Source organism: Sturnira hondurensis, unplaced genomic scaffold (genome assembly GCF_014824575.4).
Source record: "Sturnira hondurensis isolate 20B ecotype Veracruz unplaced genomic scaffold, ASM1482457v3 Scaffold0022215, whole genome shotgun sequence".
Lineage (NCBI taxonomy): Eukaryota > Metazoa > Chordata > Mammalia > Chiroptera > Phyllostomidae > Sturnira > Sturnira hondurensis.
The window spans coordinates 2,349,949-2,365,284 of NW_028094846.1; the positions used below are offsets into that span (position 1 = coordinate 2,349,949).

The 15,336-nt window shown below is 50.4% G+C and overlaps 1 protein-coding gene across 3 annotated transcripts in view; it reads left to right on the plus strand.

Moving 5' to 3' along the window:
* Positions 1–446: 446 nt before the first annotated feature.
* The window catches only part of POU2F1 (POU class 2 homeobox 1), a 107,468-nt gene continuing 92,578 nt past the window's right edge, over positions 447–15,336 (plus strand). For all 3 annotated transcript variants that reach the window (XM_037035304.1, XM_037035302.1, XM_037035307.1), the window contains exon 1: positions 447–512. In XM_037035304.1, the coding sequence (XP_036891199.1) occupies positions 452–512 (61 nt within the window). In that variant the 5' untranslated portion in view covers positions 447–451. The remainder of the gene's footprint in view (positions 513–15,336) is intronic.

Below are 15,336 nucleotides of genomic sequence, written 5' to 3' on the forward strand. Positions count from 1 at the left end.
TGGAGGAACCCAAGCAAAACTGGGAAGGGAGCGAGGCAGTATAAAAGAAGGGTTGTGAGAGAGACGGACGCTCCACTACCCCACTGCACAGGTTGCGCTGCAGGAGGGAGCCAGGGAGGTTGCGCATGCGCTGACTGCGCTTCAAGCGCGTGGAGAGAGTCGCGCATGTGCAGAGCCAAGACGGAAAAAAATGGAGCGCAGGGATGACTGGCAGGCTGAGGGCGCTTTAGCGACGGAGGAGCTGCCCTGGCCAAGAGGCGCGTGCGCAGAGCGCCCAAAGGGGTGGGGCTCCTCTGCGGGGTCGGCCTCGCGCGCCCCCTGTCGCGCGCCCTGGGACAGGAAGGCGCGTGAGGGGCGGGGAGGAGGAGGCGGTATGGAGGGCGGGCGGGGGGAGGGGAGCCGGAGCGGGGGAGGGCTTATCGACCCGGCGATTTTGGTTAAAATATTCAAAATGGCGGACGGAGGAGCAGCGAGTCAAGATGAGAGTTCAGCCGCGGCGGCAGCAGCAGCAGGTAATCATTACGGCATTTTACATATTCATATTCATACTCGAGCCCGGCTCCCGCGGCCCCCCCGCGACTTAGCATAATTTATTAGTACTCAGGATTATTATAATTAACGGCGGGGAGCTGGGGGGCCGGAGAGCGCCGAGCCCCCGCCGGGCGCCGAGCGGAGGGGGAGAGAGGCTCGGAGCGGCCGGGCGGAGGGGCACCCGGGGCACCGGGGGCTGCGGCCCGGCCCGCCGGCTGCCGGGCCCGGCCTGCGCCGCCGCCGCCTCGGCGGCCCGAGCCCGAGCGGGTCCGCGGCGGGGCCGGGGCCGAGGAGGACAATGAAGACGTTTTACATATTCATAGCGGCGGGCGGCCCGGCCGGGCGGGCGGGGGGGGGGCGTGGAGGACGGGGCGGCGGCGGCACAATGCCGGGAGGTGGCGGGCCCGGAGAGGACCGGCTGCCGGACCTGAGCACGCGTGCCCCCGGGAGCGGCGCGGGCGGGGCGGGGCGGCGGGGGGCGCGCTTGCCGCCGCCCTGGGCCCAGGGGGTCTAGCCGGGTCACGGCCCCGGCACCTAGTCGCACCCGCTTGTCCCGCTAAGGGCGGCCCGACCCGAGATGGCCCGCGCTCGACGTACGCAGGGCGGCGGGTGGGCGCCACTTCGCGCCCTCGGGGGGTGCCCTCGGGGGGTACCCTCGGAAGCCCCCCTCCGAGGGCATGTCCTCGGGCTGGCCCTCAGCAGCGCCGTGGGTCACCGTCGGGCACAGTCCCTGGGGAGCGAGGTGGGAGGCCCTGGCGTGGTGTGGCCCCCACAACCCTCCCTGACCGCACCGCCGAGCTGGGGTCGGGCCTCGCGCCCCTAGGTCCCCAGAGCGCGGCGGTGAGGACGGCCGGCCCTGGACCCCCGGCCTGACAAGTTGCTAATGTCCCGGTCTCCCTCCTGCGGGGAGTGAAGAGGCGGGGATCCCTTCCCGAGTCTGCGGCCGCGTCTTCTCGCCCGGGGGCTGGGTCCTCCCCGCTCGCCGCTGCGCCGATCCTCTCATTTGAATAATGTCTAATTCGGGGAGGTTTATATTATTGAAATGGCCGCCTGGCTTTCCCCGCCTCTCATGTTTAGTAATTCAGACCTTTAATAACAGCCACTCACAGCCCAACGCCGTGTTTATATTTTACATTCGCCCCATGTGCTTTTGTGGTTCGATATGATTCTTTTTTTTTTTTCCTTGGCAATCCACAGGGCTCTGAGATCAAACCCAGGCTGTGCCGGGAATAGAAGGGGGAGCGAGGCCTGGCTCCTCCTGCAGTTGCCTAGGCCTCATGTTCTCTGCTGCCTGATTTATTTACTAATAACCAAAAGGACTCCCCTGACCCAATCCACGCGCACCCCCTCCTCTGCTGGCACAGGCGACCCTCCTGGGGCCTCACAGCCTTACAACAGCCTGGAGCTGAGCATCAACTCTGCCCTGTTTTGTTTTTTCATTAAAAAGACTTTCTTATAGTTTGCAGTAATATTGGGCCTAAGGAGTGGGGAGGGGGAGGGAAACTGTCCTATTCTCAGAGGCCAAGTGAAGCTCTTTGGGTTTTACTTTGTTTTGGGGATAGGTACCCCTTCTCCCTGGGCCCCTGCCCCCAAATGAAAAGCTGGCATGCTCTTTGGAGGTGGGTCTGCAGAATTTCCAAATCCTGTCTCTTTTCTTTTTCCAGGAGTTGTGGAATAGATAAGTATATTAGAATCCCGATTGAGAGCACTTTCAGAACTTTCTCAGGGCTGCGCTGCCCCTTCAGCCTCTTCACTGAAACCTGAAATGGGCCTTATACTAATTTCGTGCCAGTCACAGTGCGGACTTGCGCATTTCGGTTGTGGCACTCCCGAGCAGCACTGGGGTCTGCCTTCCCTGCGCGTTTGTGCCGTGGTTCAGTGGGTTAGGATGGAGGGATAAACCCGAACATGGTGTCCACCCTGGTCTTGAAGCTCTGCCCTCTCAGCATGTCCACCTGAGTCTCTGAGTTGTCAGCATTGATTTTGCGTTCTACGCGGACTTGGGACGGTTGATCTGTGAAGGACAGATTAACTTCGGCCATGTAGAAGAAACAGTGATTTTGATTTTTGGCCTGTCCTTTGGTAAAGTTTTCTTTGAACCCTTTTATTTTGAGGAGTGTGTAGTCATGGTGTGTCTTTAACATCATGGTGTTGCTGCTGGTAGAGGAAAGTATCAAGAAGGATTGTTTAGCGTCGATCTGTTAAACCTCTGAAATTCTGCTACGGCACTTTATGGTCACTTGCTAGCTACGGGTTTGGTGAGATGTTGGTCTTCAGTTTAATTTGTAACAAAATTCAAGGTTTCATGGGCTAGAAGCAAGCCAATTTCAAATAACCAGTTTTCACCATGTTTCTTCTTTAACCTCCAGTAGGCAGGCCCCAAATGTAGCAGGGGGAAAAATCTGTAGCTTCCATGAGAATGTTTAGGTGAATGACTACTTCCCAGACCTGAAGCATGAGGTCAGGTGAACAAAGAGCAGGAATATGATTTTATGCCTGAAGTAGCGTATGTTTCTGCACTCGACTCCCAAGATGTGGTCAAACTGATGATGTCATTGACAGAGGACAGCGTGCAGTTAATTTGATTTACTGTCCTGAGGTGAAGTGTAGCAATGAAGCCTTCTCATAGGGAAGCCATTTATCTCGGGACAATTTCCTTTATAGCTGCAATTTAACCACCACCGAGGCCGTGGATATTTTATCCAAGAGGAGAAAAAGTACCTAGCATTTTACAAACAAAATTTCATGGTGCAATTTTTGTAATACAGAGAATGATGAGTATTATTAACTGGCCTTTACTCTGGTTGGCTTTCCATGGTGTTGTAAAAATTCATTTCCTCGGATTTTCAAATGGATCATCCTAGGAGTGATCCATGTGTGTGCTCATTTCGCCGGACAGGCTCTTTGTGGTCCCCCAGACTCCCGTGGGGAGCTGCGCTTCTTGACTTCCCGGGGGCACGGCCCTGGCTGAGGGAGAGGCGGGTGTGCCTCGGGCTTGTTCCGTGAAGGACGAGAAGTTGAAGCGAGTGAGGGCTCTCCCGTCTTCGAGGTTGAAATTACAGTGTTTAAAATGAGGCAGACTACTTACAGGAAAGCATGCGCTTTGTTTAAACAGTGTTTAAAATGATAATTCAGGATTCTTTTGGGGTTTGTTTTAAATTAGTCTGGACAAGTTTGTGCATTTTACTTTGATAAGTGATTTTTAAAGTTGTCTTATTGTGACGTAGTGATTTCACTTAGGATTTTGGATATACGAGTAGATTTCCTATTAGGCTTTTTTTTTTTAATCCAACTAGTTTATTTTCGTAATGATTAGAATGTTCTGGGACTCGGGGTCTCTGCTGAGTCTCATCCCTGACCCCGACTCACCACCCGGCCCCATGGCGTGTTCACAGGCACGTGGCCCCGGAGTTGGAACCTGCCTGTCTGCCTGCCTTTGTGTCTGTCAGGGCCTTCCCAGGAGCCTTCAGAGAACCCACGGCCACTTCCTTCACCTGTCCCGCCCCTTAATTATAATGTGCTTTTGAATTCAGGTCCTGAAAATTCATGTCACAGCTGACCCAGCGTTTTTAATTTTTGAAAGGACTGTTCTGTTTCTAAGCCATTACTGTACAAGTAATTTTTAACTTCTTCCTCAAACGAATTTCTAATTCCTTTCGTTTTGTCATTGTCAGAAATCCCAGCAGCCAAGGGAAATACAAACAGCTACCTACCGCTGTTCTGCGTGGTTTCCATTTACTGCTCTCTGCGGCCGTAGGCAGCCTAGAGCAGCCTAGAGCAGCGGAGTGGAGCGCTGCGCTGCTGCAGAGGCTGAAGTCGTCGTTAATCTGTTGGTCACCTGGTCAGGGGCTCAGAGAGAAGGCTCGGGCTCGGGGTGTCCAGTTGGGTTGCTCTTGCCAAGTCACCAGAGGGGTTTGTTTGACGGAGCCTTCGCTGTCTTGAGCAGGCAGTTCTACAACCACAGAAGTGCACATTTAAATACAATCTTTCATAGTGTTGGCGTTCAAAATGAAACATTAGAAGTTTTTGAATCTGTATTACTTGACCTTGAATCTAGTCGTGTCTTTAAAACTGGCTGCCCGTGTCCAAGACTGTGTGTTGCCTTTGCCCCAGGAAGGCTACAACGTCGGCAGTGGTCATCGCCTTCTGGCGGCGGCTTGCCGGGCTTGCTTTCGACATTGGAGACTCGCGGCCCCAGTCTTCGCGCCCTAGACGTCTTCTGGTCACTGCCGAAGTTAATTTTCTTCGAAAATTCTGGTATATGGCTGCCATTAATTTGCTTTTATATGGCAGTGTTTGTTCAGTTATCCGGTTTTTGTAATTCATAAAGGCTGTGAAGCCTAATTTTAAGCAGAAATGTGTTTTCCTAATGGAAGTGCTTGCATGTAGAACTATTGAAATAATTACCGTTTACAGGACAGAACAAGTCATGGACAAAACATGCCCTTTTTCAGTCACCCTGTTCTTGTGGCTGCCTCCTTTACTGTTAAATGCCTGAGCAAACACGCTTATGTGATTCTGTGGGGAAACCTAACGCTGGGCTGTAGCATGTGGGTTGGACTGTTCGTTCCATGTTGCAAGTACAGTTTAATTTGTGCTGGAGTTTCTGTATCTCTCCTGGATGAAGTCTTTCCTTCTCTACATTTTTAAAGGAAGTTCTTTGGACCAGAATTTTTCTTTATTCATATCTTTTTGTGTTGCTTAAATAAGCTAAATATCTTCTGGTGCGGAATCAAGGTTGGGAGAGGCAGTCGTTTCGGCTCACAGAGAAGGGCCAATCCCTTCCTTCTCTGTCTTCTTTCGCTGGGCGTGTCTGGACATTGTTGACATTTTGTGAATAAGGATAATTGGATAACTTTGTAGATTTGTATTTCTTCCCAGGAACAGATTAGTGTTACTCCTTGGTGACATCTTCCTGCCTGTTTTCTAGGCTGGCAGTGAACCCTTGTAAACTCTTTCATCAGTAATAGCGATGGAAGCAAAAATAAAAACAGCCCGAGCGCAGCCATGGCCTGACTCGCTAGCCCATCTACAGGGTATTTGGAGTTGGACGGTGGGAACGTCCTCAGCTTCAGGGCCTTCAGGGCCTCTGGTGGAGGAAGCCCTTCACACTCCGTGCGTGTGGTTTGTGCCGGAGCTCTGCGCGTTCTCACTGCAGGACGTTCATTCACTGACCGTTGGTGTCTTGTTTGTAGTCAGTGACTGACGTAGCTGCTTTGTTTCTTCTTTTTAATTTATTTTTCCCAGTTAAACACTCAAGTTGTATTCCGCTGACAGGACTAGTAAAGAGCAAAAGAAGAACCAACCAGCCTCTCAATTGATCAGATTATTTGTTTAAGTCCAGGAGCCTGAGTGTTCATTGAGAAAAGGATACATAATACTGTTTTTTAAAGGTCAACATGAAAAGCCCCAAACTGAGCCCAGTGTGAACGCTGATGGTAGTAGCTGTATGCGGCTGCGACATTATTGGACATCACTGCAAGTACAGTTTAATGTGTCATGTGACTGACTTCGTAATTCTCTGTGTTACTTTATGAAAATGTTGGAATTGTAGAATAGTGTGTAAGTAAAATTAGTGACATAGTAGAAATTGTGGTGGGTCTTCTTTTGCTGGGGGCATTGTTTTTGCAGCGGAAGATGGGAACGCTGTTGTGTGTACTGGCGCAGTTGTGTTCAGTGCGTGGCCACTCTAAGTCATCACGGAGTTACGCTGACTGGCTTTGTAACCTACAGAGTGGACATGCTTTCTTAGAGAAACGTAACTTAACTGTTTTCTTGTTTTAGTATGATTATTGTAATGGTCTGCTTAATGAAAAAAAACGCTCCCCTTTTTTTTTGCTGACTCATACTGCAGTAAGCAAGTACATTATAATCAGTCTCTTAAAAATAGTTTTTTAAACAGTTCTTTGCTCACAAAAGTTGTCTGCGGTGGCAGGGTTGATGTTCACTCAGCAGGGAAATTGGAAAGACAGCGTGTGCAGTTACATAGGAAAGTACATAACAGGTGATAGTGATCAGAGGTGAGATCAGGGTATGTCTGAGTGTGTAGGGACCCACGTGCCCTAGAACCACATGGCTGGCAGGTGATTGGATGAACCGGTCCCAAAGCCACAGCCAGGCAGACGAGGAAATGTTCACAGTGGTTCATCGGTGTGCTCACACTCTCCGAACCATTGAGTGACCACGGAGAACACAAGACTTGACTTCCCAGTCTCCCTTTGGGCCCCAGTGTCCCACCACCACGTTGCTGCCAGTCAGACTTCCAGTAGAAGGTGAGATTTTAAAGCAGAGCTTAGTGGGGCAAAAAGACACTAGAGGAATGGGAAGACAGGTGGTGGCCTAGGCTGTGCTGTGAAGGTCAAGTGCGGGGAGGCTGGGGGAGGCTGTCGGAGTGTGGAATCCTGAGAGAAGGTGTGCCGGATGGTTTGACATGGGAAGGGAGGGGTTGGCTCCACGGAAACCGGTACAGAAAAGCTGAGCTACGTTGTTGATTGGCCGATTGCTCCTATGTTGTTAGAGATACACGCAAACATAATAGGACAATGACCTGACCTCAAGAGGCTTTCAGTCTGATGGGAGGTAATGAAGCAGAGAATCCAGGAGGAGGACTTTGGGGTCACTGTCCGTTTACACAGAAGAACAAGAAACTGGGGGGAAAGTCTGACTTGGTCTTAAGGCAGACACTGTGCTCTTTCTGACCAGTGGTTTGGTTTCCAGTTTTCTGGACACTGAATTGTCTCCTTGACTTAGTTTTCTTTCCAAATCCAACTACAGTGTTTAGGCACAAATTATTAACCTGAAAGATTACATAGGTGGTTATGGTATGCATTTTTCTTAGCTTCATTCCCAGTTCCATTTTGTTCTGTATTTCTTTTATTGCTTCCCCCTTAAACTCTTGTTATTTTGTGTTTTATGTGGGTTACTTTTTATCCTTTCTGGAGCAAGGCAGGTGTAAAATAAAATAAAATTACCATAACTGTGACATAATGATAATGGTGTGTTTTTATAATATGTTAAAATTTATAGCAGCACTCTCTTTTTTATGATCTCAGTTGATCCTTTCAGGCAAGTATTATTATACCCATTTTATAGGTGAGTAACAAAGCTCAGGTTAAGTGACTTTCCCAAGGTCATATGCTTAATAAGTACTGAGTGTATTTGGGGGATAACCAAACCGGCAGGTCAGAATGGCCCTCCGGTGAGGGGGGGCTCCGACTCTGGGCTGCTGGTGCAGAAGTTGGGGTTTCATTATGAGGTGGTAGGAGTCACCGAATGCTTTTGTTCGTGAGCTATGATCAAAAAGCCCTGCATGTAATGTGTGTAGCAGCTAATTAAAGCCAAAGGGGAAATGGTTTTGAGCTTAGATGCTTGAGAGCTGTACTGTGAACAGAAGGGAGCTGGACAGAGGAGCAGTCTGGGGACCAGGCAGTGAGTTCAGCATCAGACGTATCGTTGCTAGTTTTATATTCACCGCGAAAGTCAGGAGCCCTTACTGAATTACGTGTGTGATCGAGCTAGAAATGTGAGGGCTGAGGTTTACGCTCCTGCGACTGTGGCCTGAGCATGGAGCCTGAACACTAAGTTCCAGACCTCTCCTTGTGGCCTCGGGCCTGACTGTGGCCCGTGACAGCGCCCACGTTGGAGCAGTGCCGTGGGAGCAGCGAAGGGGGCCAGCCCCGCATCCAGTCCTGTGCACTTGTCTGGCCTCGAAGGAGTCTCAGACCGCTGTGTCGTGGCTGTGCTGCCCGTGGGACTCTGTGGGGCACAGCCACCACCTTGGGAAAGGGGGCTGCTTCCCTAATGCTCTTCCAAAACTTTACACAGTGGAGGTGCTGTGTTGCATTGTACTAAGCGCGTCCTTGACTTCAGCCCATTGTGCTGTCTGCCCACAGCCGCCCGTGCGCTCTCGCCTTCCACGACTTCCCTGAGGAGCGCGACTGAGCAGTTCCACCCAGGAAGTCCCCCGACAGGCCCATCACAGACACAGGCGTGGTTTTCTCTTAATCAGGTTTTAATTTTTCAAAAATCTCCCTAAAACTGTGTTGACCAGCTGTCTTGGGAGAGCGGCCTGGGTTTGGTCCTNCAGCCACCACCTTGGGAAAGGGGGCTGCTCCCCTAATGCTCTTCCAAAACTTTACACAGTGGAGGTGCTGTGTTGCATTGTACTAAGCGCGTCCTTGACTTCAGCCCATTGTGCTGTCTGCCCACAGCCGCCTGTGCGCTCTCGCCTTCCACGACTTCCCTGAGGAGCGCGACTGAGCAGTTCCACCCAGGAAGTCCCCCGACAGGCCCATCACAGACACAGGCGTGGTTTTCTCTTAATCAGGTTTTAATTTTTCAAAAATCTCCCTAAAACTGTGTTGACCAGCTGTCTTGGGAGAGCGGCCTGGGTTTGGTCCTGCTGCTTGTTTCGGGCTCCTCTCCCTTGCTGTGCACCCTCGCTCTGTCCCCGGCCGAGACACAGGACCTGCGAGTGACCCTCCATGTGGTCAGGGTGGTGTTTGGGCTGCTCTGTGAGGACCTTGCTGATAAGATCCCACCAAACCACCCTCACTCCCGAATGTCCGGTGGCCGTGTGGTGGGATGAAGAGGCGCAGGCTGCTGAGGCCCCGGGCTCCAGGCCTCTGATTAGCTTTGTGACTTTGGAACAGTTTTCTTCGCCACTGATTTTTTTCTTTTTCTTTTGCATTTGTAAATAAGATAGTTCTCAAACTTTATTTATTTGCTTATTTTAATCCTCCCCCAGGGCATGTTTTTATTGTTGTTGTTGTTGTTTTTTAGAGAGGGAAGGGGGGAGAGATAAACAGAAACATCAATGTGGGAGGGAAGTAGTGATTGGCTGCCTCCTGTGGGCGCCAGGTCCAGGGATCTAACCTGCAGCCCTTGGTGCCCAGGATGCCGCTCCGACCAACCGACCAACCGAGCCACCGGCCAGGGCTCTCAAACTCTTAAAGCCGTCGGAGTTCTTCTTAGAATGAATGTGAGGTCAAGCTTGCTGCGTGAGAGGCGAGCCACAGCTGCCGGTCTGAGTGGGTGCAGGGCTGGGGAGGCCCTCCTACCACCGGCTAGGGCCCTTCAGGCTCCTTCCTGGGGTCCTTAGGGCTCTCCTGCCCTGGGGGGAAGCTCTCCCTGTTTATTGCAGGGGGCCTATCTGTCCATCGTTCCAGCTACACAAACGGCCCCTCCCTCAAGCCTCTGCTCCTGTCCTACTTTCTCTGAATTTAGCGACTTCAGCGCTGGATTATACAGCCTTACTTTTTTTCTCTAATTTAGTTTATAAGAGTAATTCTTGACTCCTCCTCTGAGCCTTGAGAGCAGAAACACACGGCCAGGGACAGTGGACCTTTAGCAGATGACACCTCATTGATTAAATTGGGGATTCTCCGTCTTTGCTGGGATTCTCACCCTGTTCACAGCCTTTTCCAGCTTTCTGTGCGGAACAAATCACTTAACTGTTCTGGCCTGTAGGGTTCTCATCGAGAAGTTGTGATTGTTTTCACCACCCCTCCCCCCTTTTTTTCTTTTTAAGCTGTGGAATTCTTCAAAAACATCTCTTGGGCGAGGACCAGTAAACAACAGCTACTTTGAGTAGGTCAGCTTTCATCTGATACCATTTTAACAGACATGTTATGAGTATAAAGCGTGACAGGCTTGACCCTATTTTAGCAACAGGCCTAGCTCTCTGGAAAGGTGGTATTTAGATTTTAAACCTGAAACATCTTATTAGAATGTGAGTGAACAAGGACAGTAAGCTTGTCAGAAACCGTCCTGGTTCCTGGTGTGAACATGAACTGGATTGTAATGACCCACTCGGACTGGTCCTCTGCATTCACAAGGGGGCCGGGAAGGGCCTCCTGAGCGAGTGATGTGCCCAGAGATGCGAAGGACGCTGCAGGGCCATCCAGGACGTGATGGACGTGGTGGACGTCTCTTGAGTACTCCGTGCCAGTTCCTGCACCGGATGCGCTTCGGCATTTTCACGTTACTCTTCACAGTGACCCCATGAGCTGTATACGGTTGTCGCCCACACCTGTCAGGTGGGAAAAAGTGCCTTGTAGAGGCTGAGTGCTCGCCTGAGTCTCTGACCTGTTTTGGGCACTAGGGCTGCAAGCAAGAGCATCGTCATGCTCCTAGCCATTAGTGTCCACCCCAGGTCAATGGAAGGGTCAGTATTTGGTGACAGCTATTTTCCAGCTCGCCCTTAGCCCCCTCCGTGGTTCCCAGGGCCAGATCCCGGGTCTGGAGCCATCCGCACATTGCCCTCTGCAGTTCGGGGACACCAGCATGCGCTCAGAGACCCAATGCTGACTCAGCCTCCAGCTGTCTCCGGACTTGGGCTGTAGCGGTTTGTGTGCAGATCGCTGACCCTGGTACCCAGAATCCTGAGCCTTTTGGATCTCTTGTAAGAATTCTGTTTTAAACTGAAGTTGTTTGCAGATGTTAACATTCAGACCACTTTCATTTGGGGCATCATATTTTTCACGACCCAGTTGGCTAGATAGGGAATTAGGCTTACTGTGGCTACATATTATTTTGATTAACATGTGCTTAAAGTGTTTTAATGTTTCCCAAATGAGCTGGTACTTGAAATTGATGTACAGGCAGTGTGATGGCCTTTCCCACCCTCCCTCCCCTGCCTCGCTGTGATTAAACAGAGGTGTAGGTTTCAGGTGTAGAAATGTGACAGCTGATCATTATTCTGAGGAGAAGGCAGTCATCACAGGGCCCCGGTGCTCCCGCCCCTACACCCTCTTCAGCCACCCCCCGCCCCCCCAAATCGCCGTTGGTTGGTAGGCTGCCTGTGCCTGAAATGTTTTTCTCCACCCTCCCTGCCCCCGCTTCCTCATGCAGTCAGCAAAAATGCTCTTCTGATGGGCTGTAATATACGTCCTTGCATGTGCCAGCCGCTTAGTTAGAAGGAATGGGTGAGAAGTCTGGTGTTGTGGGAGACAGGGTGACGTCACTGTAGCCTGAGAAGACGAATGGACCATTTTGAGCTTTGCTGGGAGAAATGGTGCGATTCCAGAGGATTAGCCCGGCGTCCAGGCAGCCCCTGCTGCCCGAGCCAGGTCTGCAGGTCACATCGTGCTGTGAGGAGCAGGTGCTCCGGCTCAGTTTCCGAACCTGTTCCGGGGGCACGCCCCTGTGGGTGCAGACACACACCTGTGGGTGCGGGGCACAAGCATCCCCACCCTGCCCCGCAGGAAGTGCACGTTGATTAGAGAAGGAAGCAGGGCGCACAGCCTGTTGTGAAACTGCTCCCCCAGCCCCTTATGTTTTTTGCACAGCTCCTTATTCTTTGGGATGTTCCTGGGTGAATAATCCTTTTTATTTGCTAGGTGTATGTATGTAAGCTCTGGGTAATTTCAAGGCTGACTTTTTAAAGATCTCTGAACTTTGTTTAGTTGAATGATTTCTGCTGGCTTACATGTGATAAGTTGGTTGTGTAATTATTACTCAGGGTGGCCGTGGCTGACCACTAGTGATTCTTAGATCGATCTGAGAGGCCCAGTGAGGTCCGCAGGGGGGCACTTTTCACCTAGTCTGGTCCTGTAAAGCTGGAGTGGACGGACGCGTCTGCAGGGGTCAGCTCCCCAAATGCTACACAAGCCTGCCTCTTTTACCGCCAGTCCTTCCCACGTGTCCTGCCGCACCCGCCTCGCCCTTTGTAATGGTCGCGCAGTGGTTTATTGTACTGATGTGCCACCCTAATTACTTCATCCCTTTTGATGGATGTTCGATTTTTTCTGTAGTTATAAGTATCCATTTACATTTGAAAATTTTATCTCTGGCCAGATTGCCCTAGACAGGTACCATGCATGCTATATTTTTTATCTACAAAATAGATTTTACCTTTGCTATCTGAGAGTTTCCCCTCAGTCTCTTTTAAATTTTTGCTATGGTGATAGGTGGGAAATATCTGTTTTCATTTTCATAGTTTCACTGTAAGTTGGGCATCTTACTAATTTTTTATTTCTTTTTCTGTACACTTTTCTGGTGTAATGTGATTTTTTTCTCTTGTTGTATTGTACTAGTTCTAGCCATTTTAGAATGCTGTGGTTTTCCAGGAAATTCATAACTTGTTAAATACAGAGTAGGGCAAAAGTAGATTTACCGTTGTTGTGTGGAAAAATGATACAATAGTAAGTACGTGATACTAGTGCGAGAATAAGCTGTGCTTTGCGCAGTCTCGGCTGCGGCCCTGCTTTCGCAGTGCCCTGGACTCTCTCTCGGGGAGCAGTGCCCGCCCCGGTTCAGTCCCCAGCAGGCTGACCCCTGTGTCTCTCTCAGGAAGTGGGGCGGTGGTGAGAATGGAGCCTGGGCCACCCCTGGGAGTTCTTGGGCCCTCAGGTAGATGACTTTTCTCTGTTTCTGTGCATCCTCTGTGGGCATGTACCTTAGTGCCCTGAGTTACTGGTTGAGTTGCTTCTTCTCAGAATAGTTCAAGGTCTTTGAGGTCAGGGACTACATCGTGTTCCTGGCATTTCACACAGGCGTGCTATGCATTCAGTGCTCAACAGGTATTTACGGAATGATGTTTCGATGCTCAGATTTTCCTCTGTCTGTGCCTGTCTAGGAGGAAAGTGTGCTGGTGTCCTTCAGAGAGCCTGGCTCGTCACAAAATGACAAAGGGGATGGCCCATGTAATCAAAAATGAGTAGTGATTGCCCTGGCTGGTGTAGCTCAGTGGATTGAGCGCGGGCTTGCAAACCACACGATCGTAGTTCGATTCCCAGTCAGGGCACATGCCTGGGTTGCAGGCCAGTTCCCAGCAGGTGACTCATGAGAGGCAACCATACATTGACATTCCTCTCCTTCTCTCCTTCCCTTCCCCTCTAAAGATAAATAAATAAAATCTTTAAAAAATGAGTAGTTATGAATTCTATATTCTCTTCATAATACATTGGTATTGGTTGTGTATATCAAATGCTTAGAATTATTCAACCTTGAGTAGAGTTGACTTTTCAGGGAGATGGAGCGTGTTTTTCCTGTGACATCAGGTCCCCACCAGGCCTTGGCACCGACTCCAGTACCAGACAGACCTGGGCTGGAGTGCTGGCCTTGCCGCCTGCTGGCTGTGGGCTTGTTGTTAGCTTCTTTGTAGTACTTTACAGAGCGATCTGTTTCATTCAGTCAGCCGACTCACAGCAGCTACTGCTGGTGCCTGCAGTTTGCAAGGCGCTGCTGCGCTGTGTTCGGAGTGCAATAGGAGCAGGCACAGTGCTGGTTTCTGCGGCTCGGCTCGCATGCCAGGGTGCTCTTCCTCGGGACTGGCCATGTTTGCCCTCCTCTCCCTGGACTCCCATTTCCCGTCCACTTAGCAGAACTTCAGCCACAGTTCGATCTTGTTTATCTGGAACCGATGGGTGTGCAGACTAACCACAATTTGAAAGAGATGGTGCGTTTTTGGAAGTGTAAAAAGTGGCTGGCAAACGCGTCTCCCTGTTCTGAGTGCTGTCTCACCGACCCTGCGTGGTAGCTGTGGGTGCTCCACGCACCTCCCCCTCGTAGTCAGGTGCTTGCAGTCATCTGTTAGCCGCCCTTTCACAGAGGGGACAGTCGCAGGGTCCAGGTGGAGGCAGCCGAGCTGTGGCACCGTGCTCCTGGAGAACAAGTTTGCCCACCCCTGCACAAAGTTGCTTTCAGCAGTGGGGAGCCAGCATGCACTTGCTTTTTTTTACTCTGCCTGCTCTTAAGACCTTTTCGTTTCTAATCCAGTGGTGGTGGGGAGGCAGGAGTGCACTCAGGCCCACAGCCCTGCAGCCCTGCAGCCTGGGTCTCCTCAGTGCTGCGCTGAGCGGGGGTGGGACCGCCCAGCAAGCTCAGGGTTCTCTGCGGCCTGGGGAACAAGACATTTAAGGAAGATGACAGTAAGGGGAAGGTAATTTACTTTCTGAGTGGGCATGGCTCAGCAGTGTTATGTGTGAACCAGGCTCGACATACTACAGCTGTGACAGCACCGGAAGTCCTTGGTGGCTAGGAAAGATGACCGTGACTTTGAAGGCAGGATGCTAACAAGAACACCATCTGATTGTGCAGGTTGTGGAGCTGAAACCCCCCCAGACCACACCGGCCACCCGGAGAGCTGAGAGGACAGGAGACCCTGCGCAGGGCTCGTCCTCATGTTCCGGGGGGCGGGGGCGCTCGGGTAACAAGGGCCTGTTTGTCTGTTTGCTTCTCTCCCTGGGCAGTATCCTTTGGGCTGTTTTTATAAAGCAATTTTTATGTTTTCTTTATCAACTGTGGCTGTTTTTTATCATTGTGAGTAGAATAATAAATATCTCTAAATATCATATATAACTTATACCATATAATAAGTTTAAGTTTATATGAAGTCATCTTTTTGCTACCGTTTGTCTAATTTCTAGAAGTAAAAAAACTACCTGGGAAATTCTCTGATCTTCTCTCTGTCCCCTTCTCTCCCTGATTTCCCTTCCCTGTCTCCCTAGTTAATTAGAGTTGGGTGGTTTTATGGTTTAAAGTCACATACCATGTACTTGAACGCTTTCCTCTCTCTTGACTTCTCCCGTGAGTTTTTTCCTGAGTCTTTACATTTAAAAAGCAAATTTTGCTTAAGATTCATTAAGGCAAATTTTACTCATTTGTTTCATTTTGTCCCAAATTTAAGGTGGCCTACAGGAATTCATAAAATAATAAGAAATGGAAAATAAATGTGGAAAATAAAATAAAAAGCCTAATATAGATCTCTAATTTTTTTCAGCGGGGTGCACACATTTGTCTGAGCTTCATAGTAGATGGTACAGAAGAGAAACCTAGTCAATTTATGTTATGACATCTGAAAGC